Source organism: Diceros bicornis, chromosome 12 (assembly GCF_020826845.1).
Source record: "Diceros bicornis minor isolate mBicDic1 chromosome 12, mDicBic1.mat.cur, whole genome shotgun sequence".
In the NCBI taxonomy this organism is placed as follows: Eukaryota; Metazoa; Chordata; class Mammalia; order Perissodactyla; family Rhinocerotidae; genus Diceros; species Diceros bicornis.
The window spans coordinates 58125925-58150765 of NC_080751.1; the positions used below are offsets into that span (position 1 = coordinate 58125925).

The 24841-nt window shown below is 36.4% G+C and overlaps 1 protein-coding gene across 9 annotated transcripts in view; it reads left to right on the plus strand.

Moving 5' to 3' along the window:
* ITSN2 (intersectin 2) overlaps positions 1-24841 on the plus strand; it is a 135208-nt gene that overhangs the window by 65972 nt on the left and 44395 nt on the right. For 8 of the 9 annotated variants that reach the window (XM_058551690.1, XM_058551691.1, XM_058551687.1 and 5 more), the window contains exons 17-21: positions 11913-12049; positions 15198-15340; positions 16399-16496; positions 24103-24278; positions 24589-24733. In XM_058551690.1, the coding sequence (XP_058407673.1) occupies positions 11913-12049; positions 15198-15340; positions 16399-16496; positions 24103-24278; positions 24589-24733 (699 nt within the window). The remainder of the gene's footprint in view (positions 1-11912; positions 12050-15197; positions 15341-16398; positions 16497-24102; positions 24279-24588; positions 24734-24841) is intronic. The other variant, XM_058551693.1, reaches the window with a different exon arrangement.

Consider the following 24841-nt stretch of genomic DNA (forward strand, 5'->3'; position numbering starts at 1 on the left):
AATGTTGAATGCCTACTTGAAGTTAGAGATCATGAATATAAATTGAAAACAGCATGCCTAATTGTGTGATTTTTCTTCACCAAAGTTCAGCTGCTTAGGTGTAAGCATAGAGAAGGCTGATGAAGTAGGTTCATAGGTTCATACAGGTTTGGGGTCTTAATAGACAAGGGCAAAGAGGGAGGGACAAGGGAGTTACAGATCTTGACACAATAATTTGATAAAGATGAACTCTGAAATAGGGACTGGACATGAAGGGATGTGAGGAGAGGTAGGTGTGCTGATGAAAAAAGAGAGAACGATGGAGTCAGCAGAATGGAGGTCTCAATGAGGTTGGAAAACTGTTGAAATGGATGTACCAGGTGTGAGAAAAGCTTGAAGGATAAGAACTTAGGTTTGAAGAGTGGGGTATTTGATCAGTGTTCTCTTTTTAATGATGACAAGATTCAAGATATAATAATGCAAATGGTGGATTAAATGGAGTAAAAATGTACCGTTGTTGAGGAGATCAACCTGAGAGTTGACGTTTTGGTTGAGTCATCTACGTGGATGTCAAAGACTTGGAGAATAGTGAAGATGAATGAATGAGGATCTGTTGACCTTCAGGTGATCAATAGGTGACAATAAAGAGGAAAGAAGAGTGGTACTGCTGGATGGTATGAGCCTCAGAAAAGCATGGAGTTTGTAAGAATGAGAGGGAATAATGGTCTGGAAATGGCAATGAAGAGCAAGGAAAATACTAAAGTTATCCCCTGACCCTGATGTAAATGGAATATGTGATAATAAACTGAGAGAGAAATAGAGGAAAAGCAGTGTCCTGAGAGATCAGCCAAAAAGGCCTAAGAGGTAGGGGAATTTTCATTCAGAGAATGTGGGAGTTTCCTGACCACAAAGAGGAAGTTCCAGGGCAGTGGAGGAGTTTGAGGAGAGGAAGGGTGGGGGATTGAGTCAGATCAAGGAATAAACAGCATCGTAGAGATGAGAATTCAGGTAGTAAAGATTCCATCTCACCTGGGTCAATTGACAGGTGAGATGGAATTGGTCCCAATGGTCTTGGGGGAAGACAGTTCTAATTATATGGTCCTTTGGGACAATAGAGATTCTGGAGTGATCACTCCTTTAGGCTACTTGTGGTGAAACAGAAGTACAATGTTTAAAATTATTTATGTTAAGAAATTATGTTAATTGGAGCCTATAATAGACATGTACAGGATCAGTGATAATTTTTACTCTTTTGCTCAAGTCACACTAAGACAAATAACAAAGCCAGTGGGTTCAAAGATGAGGTATTTGACAGGCCATTATTTCGTTAAGGAAATTCACACAATATTGTATCTTTAGCAGTGAGATAACGATGAAAAAAGTACCGGCATAGGAATCTGAAGAAATGGGTTCTAGTTCTATCCATACCACTTGCTAGTTGTCTATTTGTCATTTAACCTCCAAATTTTGCTTTCTTCATTTACAAAATGAAGCTGACAATATCTACTCTGCCTTCTTTGCAGAGTCTTATGATGATTAAATGAGATCGCATATATTTGGAAGTGCTTTGTGAACTGTTAGATGCTATACAAATATTTTTATTGTTTTTGTTAGGTAAGAGATTATCCTGAATCTCCAAAATACCTTTAATGCATTGGAAAGTCGTCACCACTGTTCTTTGGATAATGATTAGGGAAATACTTTTCCTTAGAGGGAAAATAGAACCACACCAGAATTGTGGTTTACTCCAGTGGGTTAGGTTCTTGACCTGTGCTCCCAAGGATCTGGGGTAACCTACATTAGTGGCAAGGTGAAATTTTGTTTTATAAGGTGACAGTAAGGCTAACTAATTTGGGGATCAGGAACACTAGTCCTTTGGATTGTAAGTACAAACTTGAATGAGCTATGAACTAGATGTTAGAGAAAACATTTCCCAAACCCATAATATAAGGGTTAAGGAAGTGTTCTCTTCCTCCCTTCAGAGAATTTGAGGTCTCCCTTGGAAATCTCTTTGCTCCAAGCTAGGGTATAGTAGTAGGAGGTGTGGGCCTAAAGAGCTACTGGGAGACATAGGTTATAAATATTTGTTTCTAAAGCAGAGGCTCTTAACCATTTTTGTGCCACGGAGTCTTCAAGTTTGGTGAAGTCGCTGGACTCCTTCTCAGAATAATTTTTTTTTAAATGTGTAAAATTAAATATATAGAATTACAAAGAAAATCAATTGTAAGAGTCACAAAATATTTTTTAAAAACAAATTTGTGATACAGTAATATATGTGCTTCTTTACTAATAAATTAAATAACAAGATCGAGTGACAGATATAACAATACCATAATTTTGAAGTCAAGATGTATGTGATATACATGTCAAGTTATCTGTAATATAATATGAAAATATCTTTTTCTGTTATTTCTGTTGGTGAAAAATGTCACAAGTACAGCTAATATTACTGTGGTTTGTTGCTTATGTTTGGAATTGAAGCAAATGCTATATTTCAAATAAAGGTTAGTGAAAGTAAAGATTAATTTTGTTCCTGTCCAAGTTCATGGACCCCTGAATTCTGTTTAAAACAACAACAACAACAAAATCCTTGGAAGGTCTGTGATCCCCTTGTTAAGAAGCCCTGCTTCAGAGTGAAGACAAAGTGATTCAATTTGCTGATTTTCTTATTTGGTTTTTCTATCAGTTATAGAGATTGGTATGATAAAATCTTCCACTTTGATTATGAATTTGTCTTTTCCTCTTTGAGTTTTGTTATGTTTTTCTTTATAGATTTTGAAGCTGTGTTACTGGGTGTGTACAAATTTAGAATTGTGATAGCTGCCTAGCGGATAGACCCTTTTATCATCATGAGATGTTCCTCTAGAAATGTTTCTTGCTTTAAAGTCTACTCTTTCTGCTATTAGTTTAACTACGCTAACTTTCTTTTGGTTAGAGTTAGCATGGTATGTCTTTTATTTTTATCCTTTTACTTTTTAACCTGTTTGTATCTTTAAGTTGTAGCTTTTAAATAGCATATAGTTGGAGTCTTTGAAATCCAGTCTTTGTGTTTTAATTGGATATTTAGTCTGTTTACTTTTAATATAATTACTGACAAATTTGGATTTAAAGTTACCATTTTTCTCATTGTTTTCTATTTGTCTCACCCCTCTTGTGTTCCGGTTTTCTCCTTTCTTGCCCTCTTTTTAACCAAGTATTTTTAAATTTTTTTTTTTTAATTTATTTATTTCTCCCAAAGCCCCAGTAGATAGTTGTATGTCACAGCTGCACATCCTTCCAGTTGCTGCATGTGGGATGCGGCCTCAGCATGGCCGGAGAAGCGGTGCATCGGTGCGCGCCCGGGATCCGAACCCGGGCCACCATATGTGGAGCGCACGCACTTAACCGCTAAGCCACGGGGCCGGCCCCAAGTATTTTTTTTTTAATCTATTTTTTCCTCCTCTATTAGTTTTTTTAGTTATACCTTCTTTTACTTTTTGTTGGTGGGTATCCAAGAGATAACAATGTGCATCCTTGATTTATTTAAGTCTAATATAAATTAGTAATTTTACTACTTCCTGGATAATGCAAAGAACTTAGGATACTTTAATTCCATTTATCGCCATGTGTCTCCCACTCTCTTGCCTTTGTATTATTCATGTCATATATTTTAAACTCCATAAGACATTATTATTATTATTGTTTTATACTGTCAATGTCCATTTAAATATACTTGTGTATTTATCCAGATTTCTGTTGCTTCTCATTCTTTCCTTTATCTTTATGCTTCATCTGGGATTATTTTTTCTTCTGCCTAAAGAATGTCCTTAAGTTGTTTACTGTATTTTCTTTAGTGCAGGTCTGTTAGTGACAAATTCTTTCAGTTTTTGTTTTTCAGAAAATGCCTTTATTTAACCTTTATTTTTTTGTGTGAGGCAAGATTAGCCCTGAGCTAACATGTGTTGCCAATCCTCCTCTTTTTTGCTGAGAAAGATTGGCCCTGGGCTAACATCCATGCCCCTCTTCCTCTACTTTATATGGGACGCTGCCACAGCATGGCTTCATGAGCAGTGCGTCGGTCCGTGCCCAGGATCCGAACCTGTGAACCCCAGGCCGATGAAGCAGAGTGCGCAAACTTAACCACTATGCCACTAGGCTGGCCCCTAACCTTTATTTTTGAAGAATATTGTCAGTGGGTGTAGAATTCTAGGATAGTTTTCTTTCAGTACCTTGAACATGTCGTTACATTTTCTTCTGGCTTACATATTTTTGCATTATGAAATTAGATATCAACTTTAAGATGATATAACTCTTTTTTCTCTACTTTTAAGCATTTTTTTGTCTTTGGTTTTTAGTAGTTTTATTATGATGTATCATAATAAAAACCACATTTTATTATGAGGTGTGGTATTCTTTGGGGCTTGTGGTCTTTTTTGAATCTGTAGCTTGATGTCGTTTGTCATTTGGGAAAATTTTTGTCCTGTATCTGTTTGAACATTGCTTCTCATTTCTTTCTCTTTTCTCCTTCTTGGACTCTAAATACACATATATTAGACCTTTTTACTCTGTTCAGTATGCCTCTTGTGCTCTATGCTTTTCTGTGTTTTCTAGTCTTTATTTCTCTGTGCTTCAGTCTAGATATTTTCTTTTCACCTATCTTATAGTTCAGTATTCCTCTCTTCATCTTTGTCTAATCTTTTGTAAAACACACCTGTTGAGTTCTCAGTTTCCATTACGTTTTTCAGCTATAGAGTTATCACTTGATTTATTTTTTGTAACTTCTAGTTCTTTGGTAAAATTCCCTGTCTTCTGATTTCTTGAACATATTAATCACTTTTGTTTTTAAGTTCTTGTCTAATAACTCCAATATCTATACATCTGTTTCTATTGTATGTTTTTCTCTTAGTTCTTGGCCATATGGTTTTGACTCCTGGCATACCGGGTAATTTTTTTATTAAATGCCAGACTTTTTGTATAAAAAATTATAGAGATAATTTGAAACTCCAAATGAGATTATCTTCTTTCAGAGAGAGTTTTCTTTTGCTTTTGGCAGGCAGGGTAGGGGAGATCACCTTAATACAAGCATAGATTGAGCTGATTCAAAGCTGGGCTAGTCTGCTTCTTAGGTCATCCTCTAAACCTTGGGATCCACAAAGAAAAGCCAAAAGTTTACTGTTTTTGGGGAACTGTTACTGGGGAACCAGTTTTTGTTCCCCAGCCCCTTAAGACAGCTGGAAGCTTTGCTCAGCTTCACAGCCATCACTTTTCCTCAGTTTCTCAGCCTCTCAGCCATGATTTACCAATGTGCAAATGCCTAGAGGCCAGCCTGGTGGTCTAGTGGTCAAGATTTACACTTTCATTTCCTATCAGGGAACCACACCACCTGTCTGTCGGTTGTCATACTGTGGTGGCTGTGTTGCTGTGATGCTGAAAGCTACGCCACTGGAATTTCAAATGCCAGCAGGGTCACCCATGCTGGACAGTTTTCAGCAGAGCTTCCAGACTAAGACAGACTAGGAAGAAGGACCTGGCCACCCACTTCCAAAAAAATTGGCCACAAAAACCCTATAATAGCCCCAGAGCATTCTCTGAAATAGCGTCAGGTGAGAGGATGGCACAGAAAGATCAGGCAGGGTTCCACTTTGCTGTACACAGGGTCACTAGGAGTTGGAATCTACTCAAAGGCACTAACTAATGCCTAGAGGGAGAAGTGGCACTAAATGTCACTCTCGCCTCTCTTGAACTTCCCTTTTCTCCAGGCTCTTGGCTTCTCTAGTTCTCACTGCCTTGATAGTTTTCCAATAACTATAAACAAGTAGTTTTTATATTTTGTTCAACTTTTCTAGTTCTTGGCAAGAGGGTTTTTCTGCAGAAATTAATCTACCATTACTGGAACCAGAAACCACAGTTATTAGATTTGTTCTGTCCTGTGTCTGCCCAGTGAAGAAGCCACATTTCAAAGAGTCAAGGCTTCCAATAAAACTTCCTAAGAAAATTACTGAAAATGTGAATAGTGGTTTGAATTCAGGCTCAGCAAGAGACTCTATAGGATTCTTTCCTGATTATCTCAGCTTATATTTGTTTTTCCTTTTTCTGTTACTGCACATGGGGACATAATCTCATGGAGAATCCTCTGTCCTAAACTTTTTGTTTTTGTTTTTTTTTGTGAGGAAGATCTGCCAATCCTCCTCTTTTTGCTGAGGAAGACCGGCCCTGGGCTAACATCCGTGCTCATCTTCCTCCACTTTATATGGGACGCCGCCACAGCATGGCTTGACAAGCCGTGCGTCAGTGCATGCCCGGGATCAAACCCCAGGCCGCCACAGCGGAGCGCACGCACTTAACCACTACGCCACCGGGCCGGCCCCTGTCCTAAACTTTTCCATTGAGTCGTCGTCATTCTGGCCTTACCTTCCAGTCCTCAGTTACTCTGGACATTCCTTTAAAATTGGAGTTTTACAGATGCCCATCAGATTCAGGGTGGAATCAGGCGATCCCTCTTGTTGTTGTTGAATAGGCTCCTAGAGAGTGGGCACACGGGCTGGTTAATGGTCAGCGCTGAGACTGATGTTGCCTCCTCTTATGCAAAATGCTTCCTGTCTCTTGCCTCACAGTCACCTTGTTTTAAAATGGATATGTAATATGTTTGTTTGAAATTTCTTTAAATCATTTAATCTTAAAAATTTTTCCTTGTCAATAAAGATATTTTAGTAATTTAGCTATTTAATCTAATTTAAGTGAAAGTAAGTATAGAATCTGTGGTATGTGAAAGAGATTGAATGGCGTAATTGAGATAGTTCAAAACTACATGACCTTAGGCAAGTCACTTAATCTGAGCCTCAAATGGTCATGATGATATCTATTTTACAAGAATGTTGTCAAGATCAAATGTGGGTGTTATGTGTAAAAGCACTTTATTTAAAGTGCTACAACACACATGTTCAATTTGAGGAACTAACTTGCGTTCTGCTATGGTGTTTTTTTAATGACACAAGAAATTTTTGCTCTGATTATAATTGCATTATTCAGTTGAGTTGTATTTTGTCAGTTGAATCTCTTTAAGCCTTTGCCTTTGGAAAGAACATCACATGTTTTATTTAAGCAAAAAGGGAATGTAAGATTACTTCTTCTCACTGAAGCAGTGTTTCAGTATTGTTGGTTAAGTTTAGCAACTTACGTTTTCCATTTCTATCAGCATGGTAGAGTAGGTACCCTGGGCAACCCTCCCACTGAAAACAATAAATGTAAATACTGGATTTAAAAATTTTTGTGAATGCTTTGTTGAGCTATGTTGAGGTACACTCAGGCCAAAAACTAAGTAAACCAACCTTAACCAAGGGTCAAATTGAACATTACCAAAATGGCACAAACCAACATTATGTGTCTCCTGATGTGATGTACTGAGAAAGACACAACATCACTTCTATACTATTTCTGCCAAAAATATTTCATCTGAGTCTAAGTGTAAGGAAATAATTAGACAAACTCAAATTGTGGTCTAGTGTATAAAACAGCTAACTCACACTCTAAAAATGTCAATCTCATAAAAGATGGAAGAAATCTTCTAAATTGAAGGAGACTGAAGAGCTACAACAATGAAATGTAGCATATGACCTTTGATTGGATCATAGATCCAAAAAAAAGCTACCACTAAGGACAATATTTACACTCTTGAGGAAATATTTGAATATGAGCTCTATATTAAGTAAAATTCTTATGTCAGTGTTAAATTTCTTTAGTTTGGTACTGGCATTAGCGTTGTAGTTATGTAGAATAATGATGACATATTGAGGGATGAAAGCATCAGTATCTGCAACTTAGTCAAATTTTCTGTAATTTTGAAAGTTTTCAAAATAAAAAGTTGTAGAAAAATTGAGTTGCAAAATCTTGTCAACTGTTTGTGAAAAATGAAATAGTAGATTAAGTATATTTTTAAGTTATAAAGGTAGTAAGTAGATTAACCAGAGGTAAATATCAGCTTTGGGAAGTGGAGAGGCAATAGGGGGATAGTGTAAATGAGCAGATTCTTCATCCTCCATATCAGGGTCAATAGCTATTTTCTAATTCATAAACCAAGATATACTAATAATAGTGAGGATTTATTTATCTATTTGAAGTATAGTTGACATGCAATATTGTATTAGTTTCAGGTGTACAACATAGTGATCTGACATTATTTACATTACAAAATGATCACCCTGATAAGACTGGTTACCCTCTGTCATCATACAAAGTTATTACAATATTCTTGACTATATAATGGCTAGGATTTATTAAAGGCTTTCTCTGTGACTGGCACTGTTCTAAGTGTTTTACTTACATTAACTTATTTAATTCTTACGTTAACCCTGTGATGTAGGTACTGTTATTATTCACATTTCACATAGGAGTAAATTACAACACAGAGAACTTGCCCAAGGTCACACAACTAGAAAGGGAAAGAGCAGAAATTCAACCCAGATAGTCAAGATTTGACCTTTAATGGTTATATTAGGAGAAAAACGATGAAAATTTACAAGCCAAGTGTTCAACTTAAGAAGCTAGGAAAAGATTAGCATAGTAAAGCAAAAAAAAGTAGAAGGAAATTAAACAGAAGACAGACATTTAATATAGAGAATCAAGAAAGCCAAAATTTAACTCTTTTAAAGATTAATAAAATTAACAAACCTTTGGCAAGACTGATTTTAAAAAGAAAGAAAATAGAAATAAAGAAAATTAGGGATGAAAAGGAGATATAACTAAATATGTTGCGAACATTAAAAAAGAAGAGGATGTTATGACAAATTTTTGCACATAAATATAAAAACATAGATGAAATGAACAAATTACAATTCTCCAAAACTGATTGAAGAAAAAATAAAATATCTAGTTAGCTCTTTAGTCATGAAATATTTTAAATTTGTAGTTTAAGATCTTCCCTAAAAGAGAATCCAGACCCAGAGTTTTTACTAAAGGAACAAGTAATTCCAGTCTTATACAGCTGTTTCAAAATATAAAAAGAGAAAGAATATTCCCAACTTATCATGTGAAATTGTCATAGACATATCACAATCTGATAAGAACAATATGAGAAAGGATAATTATAGGCCAATTTAACACAGAGGCAAAAATTCTAAACAGTATTGAAAAGTTGAGTGCAGAAATTTATGAAAAGGATAATCCATTATGACCAAGTTGTATTTGTTAGCAATACAAAGATGATTTGATACATAAGAAAGTTTACTGTAATTTGCCATACAAACAGATTAAAGGAGTAAAATAGTATGCATCTCATACTCCTTGGATGCAGAAAAGGTGTTTGATAAAATTTAACGTTCATTCAGGATTAAAAAATGGAAAACTTATTAGTATATTGGGAATAGAAGAGGACTTCCTTAACCTGAAAACGATGATCTGTTATTCTGTTAGGACTGAGAACAGTTCTGTTCATAACTGCTGATTGGTTTACTTGTTCTGAGTTAACTGATGTATTTAACCAGGACCTTCTGGAAGCAGTGACTTAACCCAGAGGAGTCTAGTGATAAGAACTTGTAGGATCACTGTAATCAGGCAGAGGAAATGTTTTGGGCAAGCCTTGTGGTGCTCTTCAGATCTTTTTAATATACATAGACTATTTTTTATGCATTTTCATTCATCCAATAAATACTAATTAAATATCTACACTGTACCACGCTCTCTCTTGGGTGGGGATACCTTGATGAAAGACAGTCGTGTTGTCAAGAAGCTCACTCCAGTGGAGGAGGCAATCATACAGTTAGAAGGTGTTGACTATGATAGAGGAAGGCACAGAATGCCCTGGGGAGTACGAGGAAGCTCATTAACTCAGACACTGGAGGAATGGGACTAATAAAGGAAGAATTGGACCAGTATTTTAAAGGACAAGTTGAAGAGCTAACCTTGCAGCCATGTTAAGATCAGACGTTAATTTGCCTCCTCTTTCCTTTTAAACTTGTAATCCTCCTCATTTTGTGACTTCAGCCATTAATAATAGCTAATATTTATTTTGAGAACTTACCTTGTGCCCCACACTATTGTAAGCACTTTACGTGTATTAACCCGTTCAGTCTTCACAACGATGCTGTGAGGCATGTACTATAATTAACCCCATTCTACAGATGAAGAAACTGTAAAGTAACTTTCCTAAGGTTACTCAGTCACTGACAGCCTGATTCAGACCTTGGAGGTCTTATTCCAGACCCGTACTCCTAGAGTCCTTATCACTAAACCACGCTGCTTCTCTAGATTGTAACCACTATATTCTGCTGCTCAATAGAATTTAGAGAAAGGTAGAACAAAGAGAACTATAAAAGCTGAGATCTGTGGAAACTTTTCTGTGAATGCAGTATTTATATTATTATTGGCTTAAGCTGCAAGTATTGATCTCAGACATTTTGGACATAGTTTCTGGATACCACACAGCTCAGATCAGATCTCAGACCCATTTTAATCATGTTAAAAGGGTTCACCTATAAAATATTTTATTTCTGAAAAGAAATAGAGCTTGAGTTGTTTGGGGTTTTTTTGGTTTGTAGTTTTGTTATTGTGTTTGGGTAGATGCCCAAAAACATTTTTTACCAAAACATTCTATCCAAATACTGTCTAAATTCCCACCTTCTTTTGATCGCTTTAGGTTTTTGTGGCTTTTTTCCTCTTTTTTACTCCAGCCTTTTTCTACTTGCTTGTTCAGGATTCTGTAGATTCTAAGTACAAGCAACTTAAAAAGAGTTATTGGAAGAGTACTAGGACCACTAACTGAATCGATATAAGGGGCAGTTCTAGACACAGGAATGAAATTGGAGATTTGGGTCCCCAGTATTTGCTCTCTTTCTACCTCTGCCTCTCATCTTTGCTCCTTTCTTTCCTGTATTGACTTCATTCCTACTGCTGATGGCCTCACTTGGTAGTGGGGCAGCTCCAAGTTTACCTTATCCCAGTTTAATGAGCCTAGAGAAGGAAAGACTTCTTTCTCCCCTCTTCAATATATCTAAACCCCAGGAAAGTATTCTGGCCCAGCTTGGATCATGTGCACGTCCTTTGGACCAATCATTCTGGCCAGGGAGATGAGGTGCTGTGATTGGCTAGGCCTAGATTAAATGACCACAGCTGGAATTTGACAGACTCACCAAAGCCACATGGAAGTTGGGGGGTGGGAGGGAGCATCACTTTCCCAAAAGGAGGAATGGTGCTGTTAGAAGAGGAAGGGAGGAAAATGCTGAACAGATGATCACAAGTTTCTGCTAGGGCACCTATCTATAGCCTACATTTTGGCACTGTTCTCTACTTTGAGATTGTGAACTCTTTGAAAGCAAAGACTGTAGACTTGGGAGTCCAGTGGCCTTGGATTGGATCCCATGAATCTTTATAGCACTTTGCACAAAACTAGATGCTCAGTAAACAATTGTTTATTTTCAATTCCTGTTTGGAGTACCTTTCATTATTTTGGCTTATTCTCGTCACAGTTTTAGGTAGACATTATCTTTTCCATTTTTAGTTTTTAACTAAATTATTTGATAATTGCTTCTGTATTTAGTTCAAGACTTTATTGGATAAAAGTTATACGTGACTTGGTTAAACTACTATGTCAAAAATATGACTGAACAAAATTCCTCTTCAGATGTTGTAACAAGCGAATTATTTGCCCATATTTTTGATAGATTACTTTTTTATTGGAAAGGAAGTACCAAACCTAAGAATTGGCTTGTGAAAGATTGTGTGTTCCTTAGAAATGAATAAATACAAAAGTAGATGATTTTAAGATGTATTTGTCCTCAGTGGCTATGTGGCTTAAATACTGTATTTAGGGTTTTTTTATCATCTAGATTTTTTAAAAAAACTTTTAACCTTTACTTTAACTTGCTTTAGGATTTTTGTCTTTAATGCAAATGCCACATTATTACATAAGACAAAAATATTTAAATCAATAGCATATTGACTTATCTTCATTTTCTCCTTAGGAACTAAGAGAAAGCTACAATACACAGCAGTTAGCCCTTGAACAACTTCATAAGATCAAACGTGACAAGTTGAAGGAAATTGAAAGAAAAAGGTCAGAGCTAATACAGAAAAAGAAACTAGAAGATGAGGCTGTAAGGTAATATAGCTGATAAGTTTATGATACCATGTTGCTATTAGAATTCTAATTTTGTTGAATTAGTTTAGTTTGACTATGGAAACTTAAGGGAAATAAAAGAATTATATTAGGATGCTAATTAGATTCTAAATTTTAGAAATTCAGTTCTTCTTTTAGGGACTGAGCTTACCTTAACCAATCTTATGTTCCGTTAGTGAAAAATATGGACTTTGGAGTTAGACCTGGATTAGAATTCTTTTTTTTTTTTTTGTGAGGAAGATTGGCCCTGAGCTAGCATCCGCCAATCCTCCTCTTTTTTTTTTGCTGAGGAAGACTGGCCCTGGGCTAACATCCATGCCCATCTTCCTCTACTTTATATGGGATGCCGCCACAGCATGGCTTGACAAGTGGTGCGTTGATGTGCGCCCGGGATCCGAACCGGCGAACCCCGGGCCACCGCAGCAGAGCGCGCGCACTTAACCGCTTGTGCCACCAGGCTGACCCCTGGATTAGAATTCTTGATCTACCACTTACTATCTGGGTGACCTTGGTTAAGTCACTTTACCTGTCTGAACCTCAGTTTCTCCATCTGAATAGTAGAAATATTAATGCATACCTCATAAGTAACTGAGACTTTACAGAAGTAAAACTTTACATAAGTAAAATAATGTAGCTAAAGAGCCAAGTATAATATCTTGCACGTAGTAAGCACTCATTATTTCCATCTCTCCATAATAAATCTATTACTATTTCCTGAAAGATCATAAAAACCAAATACTTAATTTTATGGTGTGATAAGACTGAGTGTAGAATGCCATGTGATGCAGTTTTCTTCATACCACTGAGGTATATCAATTGCCTCCATTTATAGCAAGGAGAAGTAAGACAGTTGTGGTGTCTGAAGCGTGGAACCATTCATTTAGAAACTTTATATAATTTTTTCTGTCAGTAAGATCCTATTTGCAATATGTTCCTCTCTTTCTCTCAAATTCTCTAATGTCAGAAATTAGTATAATTAGTTAACAAATTTCAGCGAGCCAACATTCCTTTGCCTCGGAGAAGTGAAGGCGAGTAATGTCCATGAAAGAGCTAATAGTGCCTGGGGAGGCAAGCAAGACACATTACCGTATAGCAGGCCTCTTTTCTTAATGGCTTCAGAATAGCCACTTTCAACACATTTTTATTGAGTGGCCACTGTTGGCTGTGATGCAGGTAGACTCTGGGTTACTGCTTGTTCCTAGATCCTCACAATTCTAGTAGGACATTCAGACAGCTAAACAAATAGCTATAATACTCTTTACCTCAGGACCCCTACTTTTGTGGCCCCTAACAAGAGATACTAGAATAATATAGCAGTAGAGATAGTGAAGTTCAAATTAAGAAGGCTTTTATTTGCCACTTAACTTGTGCCACTTAACATTGCACAAGGGAACTATGCAGTGGCTACACAACTAGTCACTGTGTCAGCATTTTCTGTTGACACATGCAGGTATTTTGATATTTCCTCATCACTGCTCACAATTCCTTTCAGGCCAACAGACCATATTAGTAATACACATTTTCATTTCATTCATCCTCACACATTATCCTACTGTAGTAGAGGGAAGAAATCAGAACAGAAGCATGTGTAGGATCAGTCCAAAGCTGGATCTTAGTACCGCATCTTGATTTCGTAGCCATTTGCTCGGGTATGTTCTCTTCTTGTCCCATGCTATTGGTAATAGTCAGGTTTTCACATTGCAGATGTGGCTTCTTTGCCCTCTGTCCAGCTTCTGAGGCAGCTGCTCGCTCTGGACCAGTTTCTCATCTGTTAACTCGTACTTAAGAAACTTTACCAAAATTTAATTTTATATTCCATTAACTCTCTAGTCTTTTCTTTATCCCAGTAACTATGTGGTAAGTACTCTGATAGTGGTGTTTATAATGCTTTGGGAATTTAAATAAAGGCTAGATTGGGTCATCCTATGTGTGGGAGAGTATAAGAGAAAGTTACTGAGGAACGGGGAAAGGGAATATTGGTTGAAATTAAGTGAGTACTGCAAGAGAAGCATGCCCCCATGGATGTCACTTATAGAAAGTACTAGAGGAAGCACTCTGTGAAGTGACAGAGGGTGTAGGAGGATTTGCAAAGGGTTGAGAGGAAGCTAGTCATGGGATAATGAACCAGGAGTATAAGACGTTTCAGGGATGAGGAGGAAGGTTTGATGAGTAAGTGGGTCTACAGTTTTTGGAATTATCCAGGATTTCCAAATTCCTCCAGGAACTGTAGGAATAGAGACATGGGATTAAGCCAAACTTCCACCTTAGTGGGACATAAATGCCCCCAAATCCCAGGGTTGTATCCAGCCACAGTCTCCACTGTCCCTGATAGTGTGTGTTGAGGCTTGGAGAAGGTGCTAAATTTAGTGATGACAGCTCTGCCTCTGAGTAAAATCGTAAAAGATATGTGCAAAGAAGGACTATGATGAACATTAGTTCTAACACTAAAATAACTAAGTCTGATCATAGATCATCTTGACCAGCTGGAAACCAAGCTGCAGCTACATCAGATGTCATAGAAACATACAGGAACATGGACCTATAGAGCAAAAATGCTCTATTATCTAACAAATGAAAAAGACTTTGAAGTATTCATATAAGAAGTAGATAATGTATCCAGAAGCATTTCCTATTTCCACAGCAATGACTGAATACTGAAAACAGGGGTTAGCTAGGATAGTGGGAATAAGAGCTGGAAGGCAGTCCTTGTGAAGAATCTGGAGAGAAGGGAAGGAAATTGATATGTAATTTTTAGATGTGTTTTCTGAATAGTTCCATTTCAGGTTTTTTCCCCGTTTTTTTCGTGGGTTTTGGAGGTTGGCTGGCAGGGAGGAATTTGGGAGTGTGAGAAACTGTGAGTCATACTCTCCAGCTCACATGTTTGTCCAAGGCTCCTCTCTTGATCAATCGATGGGATAATTGGTTTTCCCCTTCGTCCCTGATCCCCACTGTTTCTCCGCACTCCCTACTAGTATCACTTTGCTATATAATAAATATATAATTATATAAGATTATATACAAATATATAAGAAATGTATTTCCTAAGTTTGTCAGAAACAAAATCTTCTATTATATTTTGTTTAGAAAAAAATTTAGGACATTATGCAAACTCTTTTTCTTTTGTGTAAAGGAAAGCAAAGCAAGGAAAAGAAAACTTATGGAGAGAAAGTCTTAGAAAGGAGGAAGAAGAAAAACAAAAGCGACTCCAGGAAGAAAAAACACAAGAAAAAGTTAAGGAAGAGGAGCGGGAAGCTGAGGAGAAACAATGTAAGGGTGAGGATACAAAGAAGAGGTTTGATTTTTCTGAGACAGAGCAACAGAAGAAACAAGAGAAAAATAAAGATTCTGATGAGAGGCAAAAAAAAAAAAAAAAAAGAAAATCGAAACAGATGCTGATTTTAGAGTCAGAAGAAAACGTTTTTCCAAATTAAACTTGGATGAGAAATGTATAGGCTTATTGAAACAGACTGAGGGTAGAAATCTTAAAACAGTGTGGAGAAATGAAGATAGTCATCGCTAATTACGAACAGCCCTTGACATGGTTTTCATAATTGAAGTAAATAGTTTTAAATGTTTTATTCAACCAACGTGCAGCTAAACTGTTTATTTTCATGAAACAACAGTAAAATTTTAAGTCTTTGCACATTGAAACCTTCTCAGAAAATATACTTTGTTTTTGATATACTTCAGAGTCCATTGCTAAAATACTTTAAATATTATTGTATCTCTCTTGGATGTATAAACCTTTGAATCATTATTAATGATACAATGTGTTGAAAAGTTTATAAGCTAAAGTGTTTATTCTACAAATGAACAAAGTAAAATATTTTTAATCTTGTCAAGTCTAGTGTATTTGTGAATTCTTGTACTGTTTTTCTTTTAGAACCATGCTGATAAACCTGTGGATCTTTCTTCAGTCAACTTTGTTCACTTGTTAATCTTCTCATTTGTGACCTCCCTTTCTGTGCTTTTCTTCCCTCTTGTGTTCTGACCACCCCAGATCAAACCAAGCCTCTTGCTTAGTCTCTCTCCTTCCACTTTGCACAGCTCAGCCTGCCACCTCTCCCACACCTTCCCTTAGATCCGTGTGCATGGCACACCCTGCCAGTCATTTCTTCGTTTTATTGCCTCCTACTTACTTAAGATGAACATCCTTGCTTGCTTTTATGATTTTTAAGATATTTAAATCCTAACAAGCTTATATCAAATGGATTTTCGTTATACTGTTTGATGCTCAATTTTTCTTTTTGATTTTAAGAACTCTTTGTTGAGTCATAGCAAAGATGTGTGTACATGAAAGTAGCGAATAATGACAATTATCTTCTCTTTAGGTGAGCCGGCTAGTGCATTGGTGAATTATAGAGCATTATACCGCTTTGAAGCGAGAAACCATGATGAGATGAGTTTTAATTCTGGAGATATAATACAGGTAAGAAACAAAATTTTTCTGATGAATAAGCTGAATACAATGTAATATATTACTTTCTATAGTAATAGTAATATTGACTGTAATTTTATACAGTGATTTACCATTTTAAAGATATTTCTTAAAGATTGCCACATTTGGCCCTTACAACATACTGCAGAGCTGCATAGGACAGTTATTATTACTGCCGTATTCTAGGTAAGGAAGTGTAGACTCACATATATTGTAACTGCCAGCAGCACAATGCCAGAGTAGGGTGCAAGTGCATGTCTTTTGATTTCCAAATCTGGTGTTTTTTTCTGCTATGCCATACTGCTTCACGTCCTAAAAGGTGATGCTGATGTTGTTATTTTATTTATTTATTTATTTTTTAAAGATTTTATTTATTCATTTTTTTCCCCCCAAAGCCCCAGCAGACAGTTGTATGCCATAGGTTCACGTCCTTCTAGTTGCTGTACGTGGGACCCGGCCCCGGGTTGGACGGAGAAGTGGTGTCTCGGGGCGCGCCCGGGACCCGAACCCGGGCCACCAGCATCAGAGCGCGTGCACTTAACCGCTAAGCCACGGAGCCGGCCTGATGTTGTTATTTTAATAAATTACAGTGAAATTTGAGGGAGCTGGTTATTTTCTGGCAACTGTTAAAAGAGTTAAAGGAGTTAGGTTCTGCAGCCCTCACTATATGCAGGCCCTTGTTCTGTGGAACAAAAGATCTTTATTGTATAATCACAAACCATGTAAAATGGATGGATAAGAGAAGATGCAAGGAATAGCATTTGATAGCACTATTGTGATGTAATGGAAAGAGCACAGGCTTTAGAAGCACACAAACTTGGATTTTAGTCTCTGCTTCAGCTTTCTTCTTATAAAATTAAGGTGATATTACCTGGAGTACCTAGCCAATGTCTGTTTTCCTTTTTCCCTGCACTGTCATCAGTTCGATGTATTTTATCAGTTAGGTAGCAAATGTTTAATGATACTTGGGATAGGGTTTACGTTTACCAGAAATCATCTGTTCAAACGCCCAGGATAATCCCCAGCTACACATTTCTTCTGTTGCCATTGCCACCACTAACAGTGCATAGCTGCTCCTGAGCTGAGGGAGAGGTCTGCTTTACAGGCAGCCCGAGTCCAGTCTGCTGTCCCCACCGTTCCTCCTCTCTCTGTTGGTGATGATGAGATAGTGTCCAAGAAGAGATGCAGCCTATCTCTGGGTGTGTTTGGTCAAGAGCCTACTTATATTTTCAGTTACATCTTTTATTTATTCCTTCAACAAATATTTGTTGAGGGCTGAGTGTGTTAAGCTAGGGATATAGTGAACAAGACACGGTCTCTGCCCTGAATGAGATTATAGTCTAATGAGAAAGACAGACAATTAAAGCAGTAGAGGAAGGAAGGGTGTGGACTGCTACCAGCTTTAGAACAGAGCTCTCCTGTGGTCAGAGAGCCAGTCTGGTGGCAGTGACAACAGGAACATCAAGTTAGCTGGAGTCTCTTGAGTGCTTGTGTTCTCTGCTGAATCATAGATGTAAAGAATGAGTCATGAGTTACTACCAGGAACCTGATTGGACACCTTGGTTGGTGATGGTGTCATTTACTAAGAGAGGAAGATTAGAAGGAGGAAACTTAAATGGGAATGATAATGAGTTCAGTTTTGGATGAGTTTCAGATTTCTAGGCAGCAGTTGGATATCCAGAGAATTTAGAGAAATCTCAGGCAGAGATCTAGGCTGAGGAGGCCAGTTTGGATGTCATCAGTGTGTTGTGATGGTAATTGAAGACATGAGTGTAGTTGGAGCTCATCCAGAGGAGTAATAAAGCAAGAGAGAATATGGTTGAGGGTGCAATTCCTGAAGAACATGGACACCGATGGGATTATTAGATGAAGGGGAGCCTTGAAAGGAATGACGAGAGGTAGGAATAAACCAGAAGAGTTTAGGGTCAGGGAACTTGGAGAAGAGTGGTCTGCATGTGAAATAAAACAAGGACTAAAAAAAATCCATTAGATTAGTAACAGCACAGTTGTTAACCTTGAGGAAAACAGTATTATTTGAGTGAAATGGTGGGGGAGGAAGCCAGATTTCAGTGAGTTGAGGAACAAATTGAAGGGAGGAGGAGGAGACAGTGAATATATAAAACTTTTTGAAGGAGCTTGGCTTTTGAAAGGGGGAAGGGAGAGAAGATGGTAAATAATGAGGAATGTGGATTGAGGGAAGTAGGTTTTGTTTTTTGTTTTTGTTTTAACTTGGCTGAAGCTTGAGCAAGCTTAGATAATGATAGAAAGTATCTGCAGAGAGAGAAAGGGTTAATGATTCTGGAAAGAGTAAATCACTATTAGAGGGAGATTGTTTTTTCTAATTAAAGTATAATTTACATTTAGTGAAGTGCAAACCGTAAGTGTACAGCTCACATAATTTGTAGACATGTATATATCTCTGAAACTACACTCAGATCAACATACAGAGCACTTAGGAAGGCACCTCATGCCTCCCTGTGAGGCCTCCCTGTTCTGACCAGTGGATGGAGACTAGGAAGCTTCTTGATAAGGCTGGCAGGCTTGGGATCCTAGAGCACAGGAAGAGAGAGTAGAGGAAGGACTAGACACCTCTTCCTTTGTGATTAGAGGGCTGGAGGAAAGGATGGATGGGATTATAAATAACTTTTACTGAGCTAAAAGGTGAGGTTAGATCAAAGGGCTTCCGTATTCTTGCTAAGATAGGAGGCAGGGTCGAATCAACTTAATGGATGAGGGTGGCAGGGGAGGTTTGATTGAAAGTGAAAAAGGTTAGAAATTCCACTAAGCCCTGGCAACATTTTCCATGACAGCCTATTTTTCTAGCCTTCTTATCCATTAATGCCATTTTTGAAGTAATAGTTTCCCTAGGTCTGTGAGAATTTATGTAAAATTTTCAGTTTAAGTCTCTATGTAAATTGACAACTAAAAATTAATTAGAACTATAAATGACAGATATGAAATTGATTAAAATTGGCCTCTTACAAAGCAAACTTGGTTTAACTCTAAAGAATAAATGAATGGGCCTTGTCTTCTTGATTAGGTTGAAAGTATTAGGAAAAAGTGTTAAAGAAATCATGCTTTTCAAAGTTTGTAAAAAGAGGAGGAAGTTAGTGTTTGAATGCCAGTACTCGTACCTTTCAGTGACGTTGCCTTGAGACCAAACATTTAAATCAGGTATATTGCTGGGTATTCTGCTTTAGGTTGCATAATTCCTTCAGGGTTTATTGTGTTCTTGTCTTCATTTTTGTTGCTCTGGCTTAGCTATTTTAAACTAGTCTTAAGCTAGATCTACGGATTTATTTCATCAGTGGTTCTTCTGTTATGTTTCAGAACACCATTTTATGGTAGTTACATAGCTATGATGCTATGTGCGTAGTTTAACCACAACAGCTCTGGTTGAGGGATTTTCTAAATATCTCATTCATGATGTAATAAATAGCCAGACATATATGTTATTATTATGTTATTTAATTATTCTCATTAAAATGAGAATAATTTACTATAAACACAAATGAAGTTGCCCTGATGATAAATCCATTGTTATTAATTGAGTTGAGTCTATTGTTTATCTAATTTAGAATAGTCCATTTAAGTTAACATCTGTTGAGTTTCTAACCATGTGCCTGCTGAGGATATATAAAAATGAATAAGGAAACCAAAATCTAGAAAGAAAACGGAAATATGTATAACTGTACAACATATAGCATGATAAGTTTAGATTAACAATTTAGAGAAATGAGGTGCTTTGGGAACTCAGAGGATTACTAAGCACTAACACAACTAGATAGAATTGGGAACATTTTCCCCAAGGATAGGATGGAGGAAGGCCTCAAAGGATTATGCTTTATGCTTGTTTAGTGCTTTACAGTTCACTAAGCACTTTTATAAATATTCTCAGTTTTGTCCTCAAAATAACCTGGAGGAAGTTAGGACAGATATTTTCCTGCAAATTTATGGATGAGCAAAGAGACTTTTGATAATATTTATTATCTTACAGAGGGTAACCAACCAGGAGGCATGGCTAAAACTGAAACATGGTTCTTTTAACTCCCAAATCTATATTCTTTCCCCTAAACCACATAACATTCTGGGCAGGAAGAATAGCTTGAACAAAAACACTGAGGAATGTGAGTGTGTTTAAAGGATGTCACATAACTATTTGCCTAAAATATGGGAGAAATGTTAGGAGATGAAGCTAGGAAGATAAGTTGGAACTTGACAAACAAACCATAATTTCAGAGGCCTTGAATTCTACACTAAGTTTGAACTCTGAAGAGCTTTAAACTAAAGAGACAGGATCTGCTGGGATAAACATCATAATGGATCTGGAGTGACTTACTGTAGAGTAAAAGACATCAAGATTGGAAAGGGAAAAGTAGGATTTTATTTGTAGAAGACATGATTGTCTAGGTAGAAAATCCCATGGAATGTATGAAAAAGCTACTAGAACTAATAAATGAGTTTAACAAGGTTGCAGGATACAAGATCAATATACAGAAATCAGTTGTATTTCTGTATACAAGCAGTGAATATTCAGAAGTTGAAATAAAAAATAACATTTACAATAGCATCACAAGTATGAAATGCTTCAGTTAAAACTGACAAAAGCTGTGCAAGACCTGCTTGTTGAAAATTATGAAGTATTGTTGATGAAAATTGAAAACCTAAATAAATAGAAAGATACACCGTGCTTATGGATTGGGAGACTCAGTATTGATAAGAAGATCTCCTCAAATTGTTTTATAGATTCAAGGCAATTTCAATCAAAATCCAAGTAAGCTTTTTTGTAGAAATTGGCAAGCTGACTCAAAACCAAAACAATTTTGGAAAAAAGAAGAACAAAGTTGGAAGTCTTACGCTACTTGAATTTAAGGCTTATTATAAAAGTTACAGCAATCAAGATGGTGTTGTATTAGTATCCAGATAGGAAAATATTATTGGTCAATGGAACAGAATAATAAGTACACACACCCACATATATATATTGATTTTTTGACAGAGGCACAAAGGCAACTCAGTGGAGAAAGGTTAATCTTTTCAGCAAATGGTGTTAGAACAATTGGATATCCATATGAACAAAAATGAATTTCAATTTATTCCTTGCAACGTATATAAAAATTAACTTAAAATATATCAATTGTAAAAACTAAAACTGTAGAACTTCTAGAAGAAAACTTTGGAGGAAATCTTTATGAATTTGGGTTGCTCAAAGATTTCTTAGATTCTTAGATACAAAGAGTACAGGGTTTCTTTTTGAGGGAGAGTGTTCTATAATTGGTTGTGCTAATGGTTGCATAACGGAATATACTAAAATCCATTGAGTTGTATACTTTGAGAGAATTGTATAGTGAATTATATTTCAATAAAACTGTTATTAAAAACAAAAAGTTAAACATGCACCTACCATATGAGCCAGCCATTCCACTCCTAGATATTTGCTTAAGAGGATTGACAGCATATGTCCATGCAAAGCAAATGTTCATAGCAGCTTTATTTGTAATAGCCCAAAACTGAAAACAACTCAAATGTCCATCAATAGGTAAACAGATAAATTGTGGTACATCCATACAATGTAATAATACTCAGAAATAAAAAGGTATGAACTATTCATACTCACTACAACATGGATGGATCTCAAAATAATTAGGCTGAATGAAAGAAACCAGGCCATACAAAAGGATACACATTGTGGATTTTATTTATGTAAAGTTCTAGGAAATGCAAACTAATCTATAATGACAGAAAGCATAACAGTGTTTTCCTGGAGATGGGAGAGAGTCATGTGGAGGAGTGGGAGGGAGGACTTTCAGTGAAGCAAAAGGAGACTTTTGGAGTTAATGGATATGTTCATTATCTTGATTGTGACTTTTCACAGGTGTATACATATGTCAAAACATCAAATTTAGCACCTTAAACATGAAATTTATGTTAATTATACATTTAAAAACTTTTTAAAAATCTTAATGGATGTGGAGTCACTTACCATATTAATTCTACATGAAATCTCTGTCAAATCCGTGTTTTAGAAAGATTATCTGAAAAGTATGGAAAACGGAGTAGAGAACAGAGACACAGTTGGCATATTCATCTGTTTGGTGAATTAAGCAAATATGTTTTATGCTGGATGATGAGTGTCAATTAAAGGCCTCACAGACAAATGGAAGAGATACATGTAAATAATGACTCAGTATGATAATGCTAATTATGACAGTATATATGAGATAACTCTGGCCTAGGTTGGAGGCAGTTAACAGAATCTTGAAGGGTGAGTAAAGATTACAGTAATCAAGGTGTGAAATGAAAAAAGCCTGAAGTAGGTTGGGAGGATGGGGTTGAAAAAAAATTCAGATCTTTTTAGTGGCAAAAATCAAAGGAGTTTGGCTATGGAAGTATAAGAGAGGTAGGAGCCAAAGATTGTTTTATTTGGAATGACTAAGTCTTTGATGGTAAGAATAACAGAGACATAAGGAATTTAGGAGAAGGAGTAGACCAAGGGAGAAAAAAAGTTCAATCTTAGACTTGAGTTGGAAGTTCCCATGAATCATTCAGTTGAAGATGTTTTGCAAGTAGTTGAAAGTACAGGCTTGTCCCTTTGGAAGGAAGTCAGTTCTGAGAATATAGCTATTGGATTCATTATTGTATAGAGAACTGATCAAACTGTGTGAGTGAGTGGCCCTGTTCAGGAAGTATATAGCGTGAGGTCAGAAAGCCAATGATGAAACTTGAGGTGTCATCAGTGTTTAAGGGACGAGGACCAAGAAGCAGAGGAAGAGGCACTGTGAGGACAGAGGATGTCAGACTCCAGGAGGGAAATGTCTGGGAGAAGAAATGAAACTATAAATGACCTGTGTGTTTTACCAGTTGGAAAATAGTGTTCAGAGAAGATTTCATAGTCCTCTTAGAACTCAGAAGGACTCTGTGATAGGAACAGAGAAAACTAAGCAAAAAAACCCCAAACAAAGTAATGATTAACTACAAGGAAATGAAAGTTTACAAGAAGGGAACATTGTAAATTAAAATGTAAAATGTACATTTTACATTTAGTAAAATGTAGTTAGCAGAACACCGCGTGACTCAGATGTGAAATAGTTACATAGTCATAATAATATAAACATTGAATATAATTTAACCAAAAATTATGGTATAGCAATATTGGTAGAATAAGAGGATACGGTCAAAGAAAGTTAAATCTTTATTTTCTGTAACCAAAAGCCAATAGATAATGTCTAAAATTGAAAAACTCAAGAAATAGCAGTATATATTATTTAGAAATACAGAATACCGAAGAAACAACTAAGAATGGAAAGTTATCATTAGGAGTAGAAATCAGGGCTGTAAGGAGCCATGGGGTCTTCCATCATAAGCCATGTCTGTGTAAACTATTTTCATGTATTCTCTTGGAAAAAATTTAAATTTTAAAAAGGCACTTTGTCAATCATTAGAGACAGTAACCTATTACTTTGTATTAAATGCCTTAACTGTATAGTTAGGTAGGCTTAATTCTGAAAATGAGGCTGCTATACAGTAGTCTACATCTCTTTCCATTGTAAATGTGTGGCTTTCTAAGCATTGTTAACCCTTCTTTTTGTTTCCATAGGTTGATGAAAAAACCATAGGAGAACCTGGTTGGCTTTATGGTAGTTTTCAAGGAAATTTTGGCTGGTTTCCATGCAATTATGTAGAAAAAATGTCATCCAATGAAAAAGCTGTGTCTCCTAAGAAGGCCTTACTTCCTCCTACAGTATCTGTATCTGCTACCTCAACTACTTCTGAGTAAGTTTTTAGCTAACAATGGAATTTATATAGCTCTGAAAATGTATAAATACCTAGTATGTATTTATGTCAACCTGCTACTTAATCATATTATAATCTGTACCAGAATCTCCAAGAGTCTTTTAAAAAATGTTCTAAATTTAATACTGAAATTTAGTAAATGAAAACATGTCAGTAGTTTGTTCATGAATTCTTTTTTTTCCACAAGTTGTGTTTAAACACTGTGTATTATATACAAGTTGATAAATGGTAGTACTTCATTAGATTCTAAACAATTAAGTATACTTATATCAAAGTGTCATATTTACAGATTACTTTCTTCAAATCAACCAGCATCAGTGACTGATTATCAAAATGTATCTTTTTCAAACCTAACTGTTAATACATCATGGCAGAAAAAATCAGCTTTTACTCGCACTGTGTCTCCTGGATCTGTATCACCTATTCATGGACAGGTATGTGTCTTTAATTTTTGTGTGCTTTATTCTTTGACTTTGCTCCTGATTCGTATAAAATAAAATGAAGATTTTTGTACAAAGGCATCATTCACTCATTTAACCAGA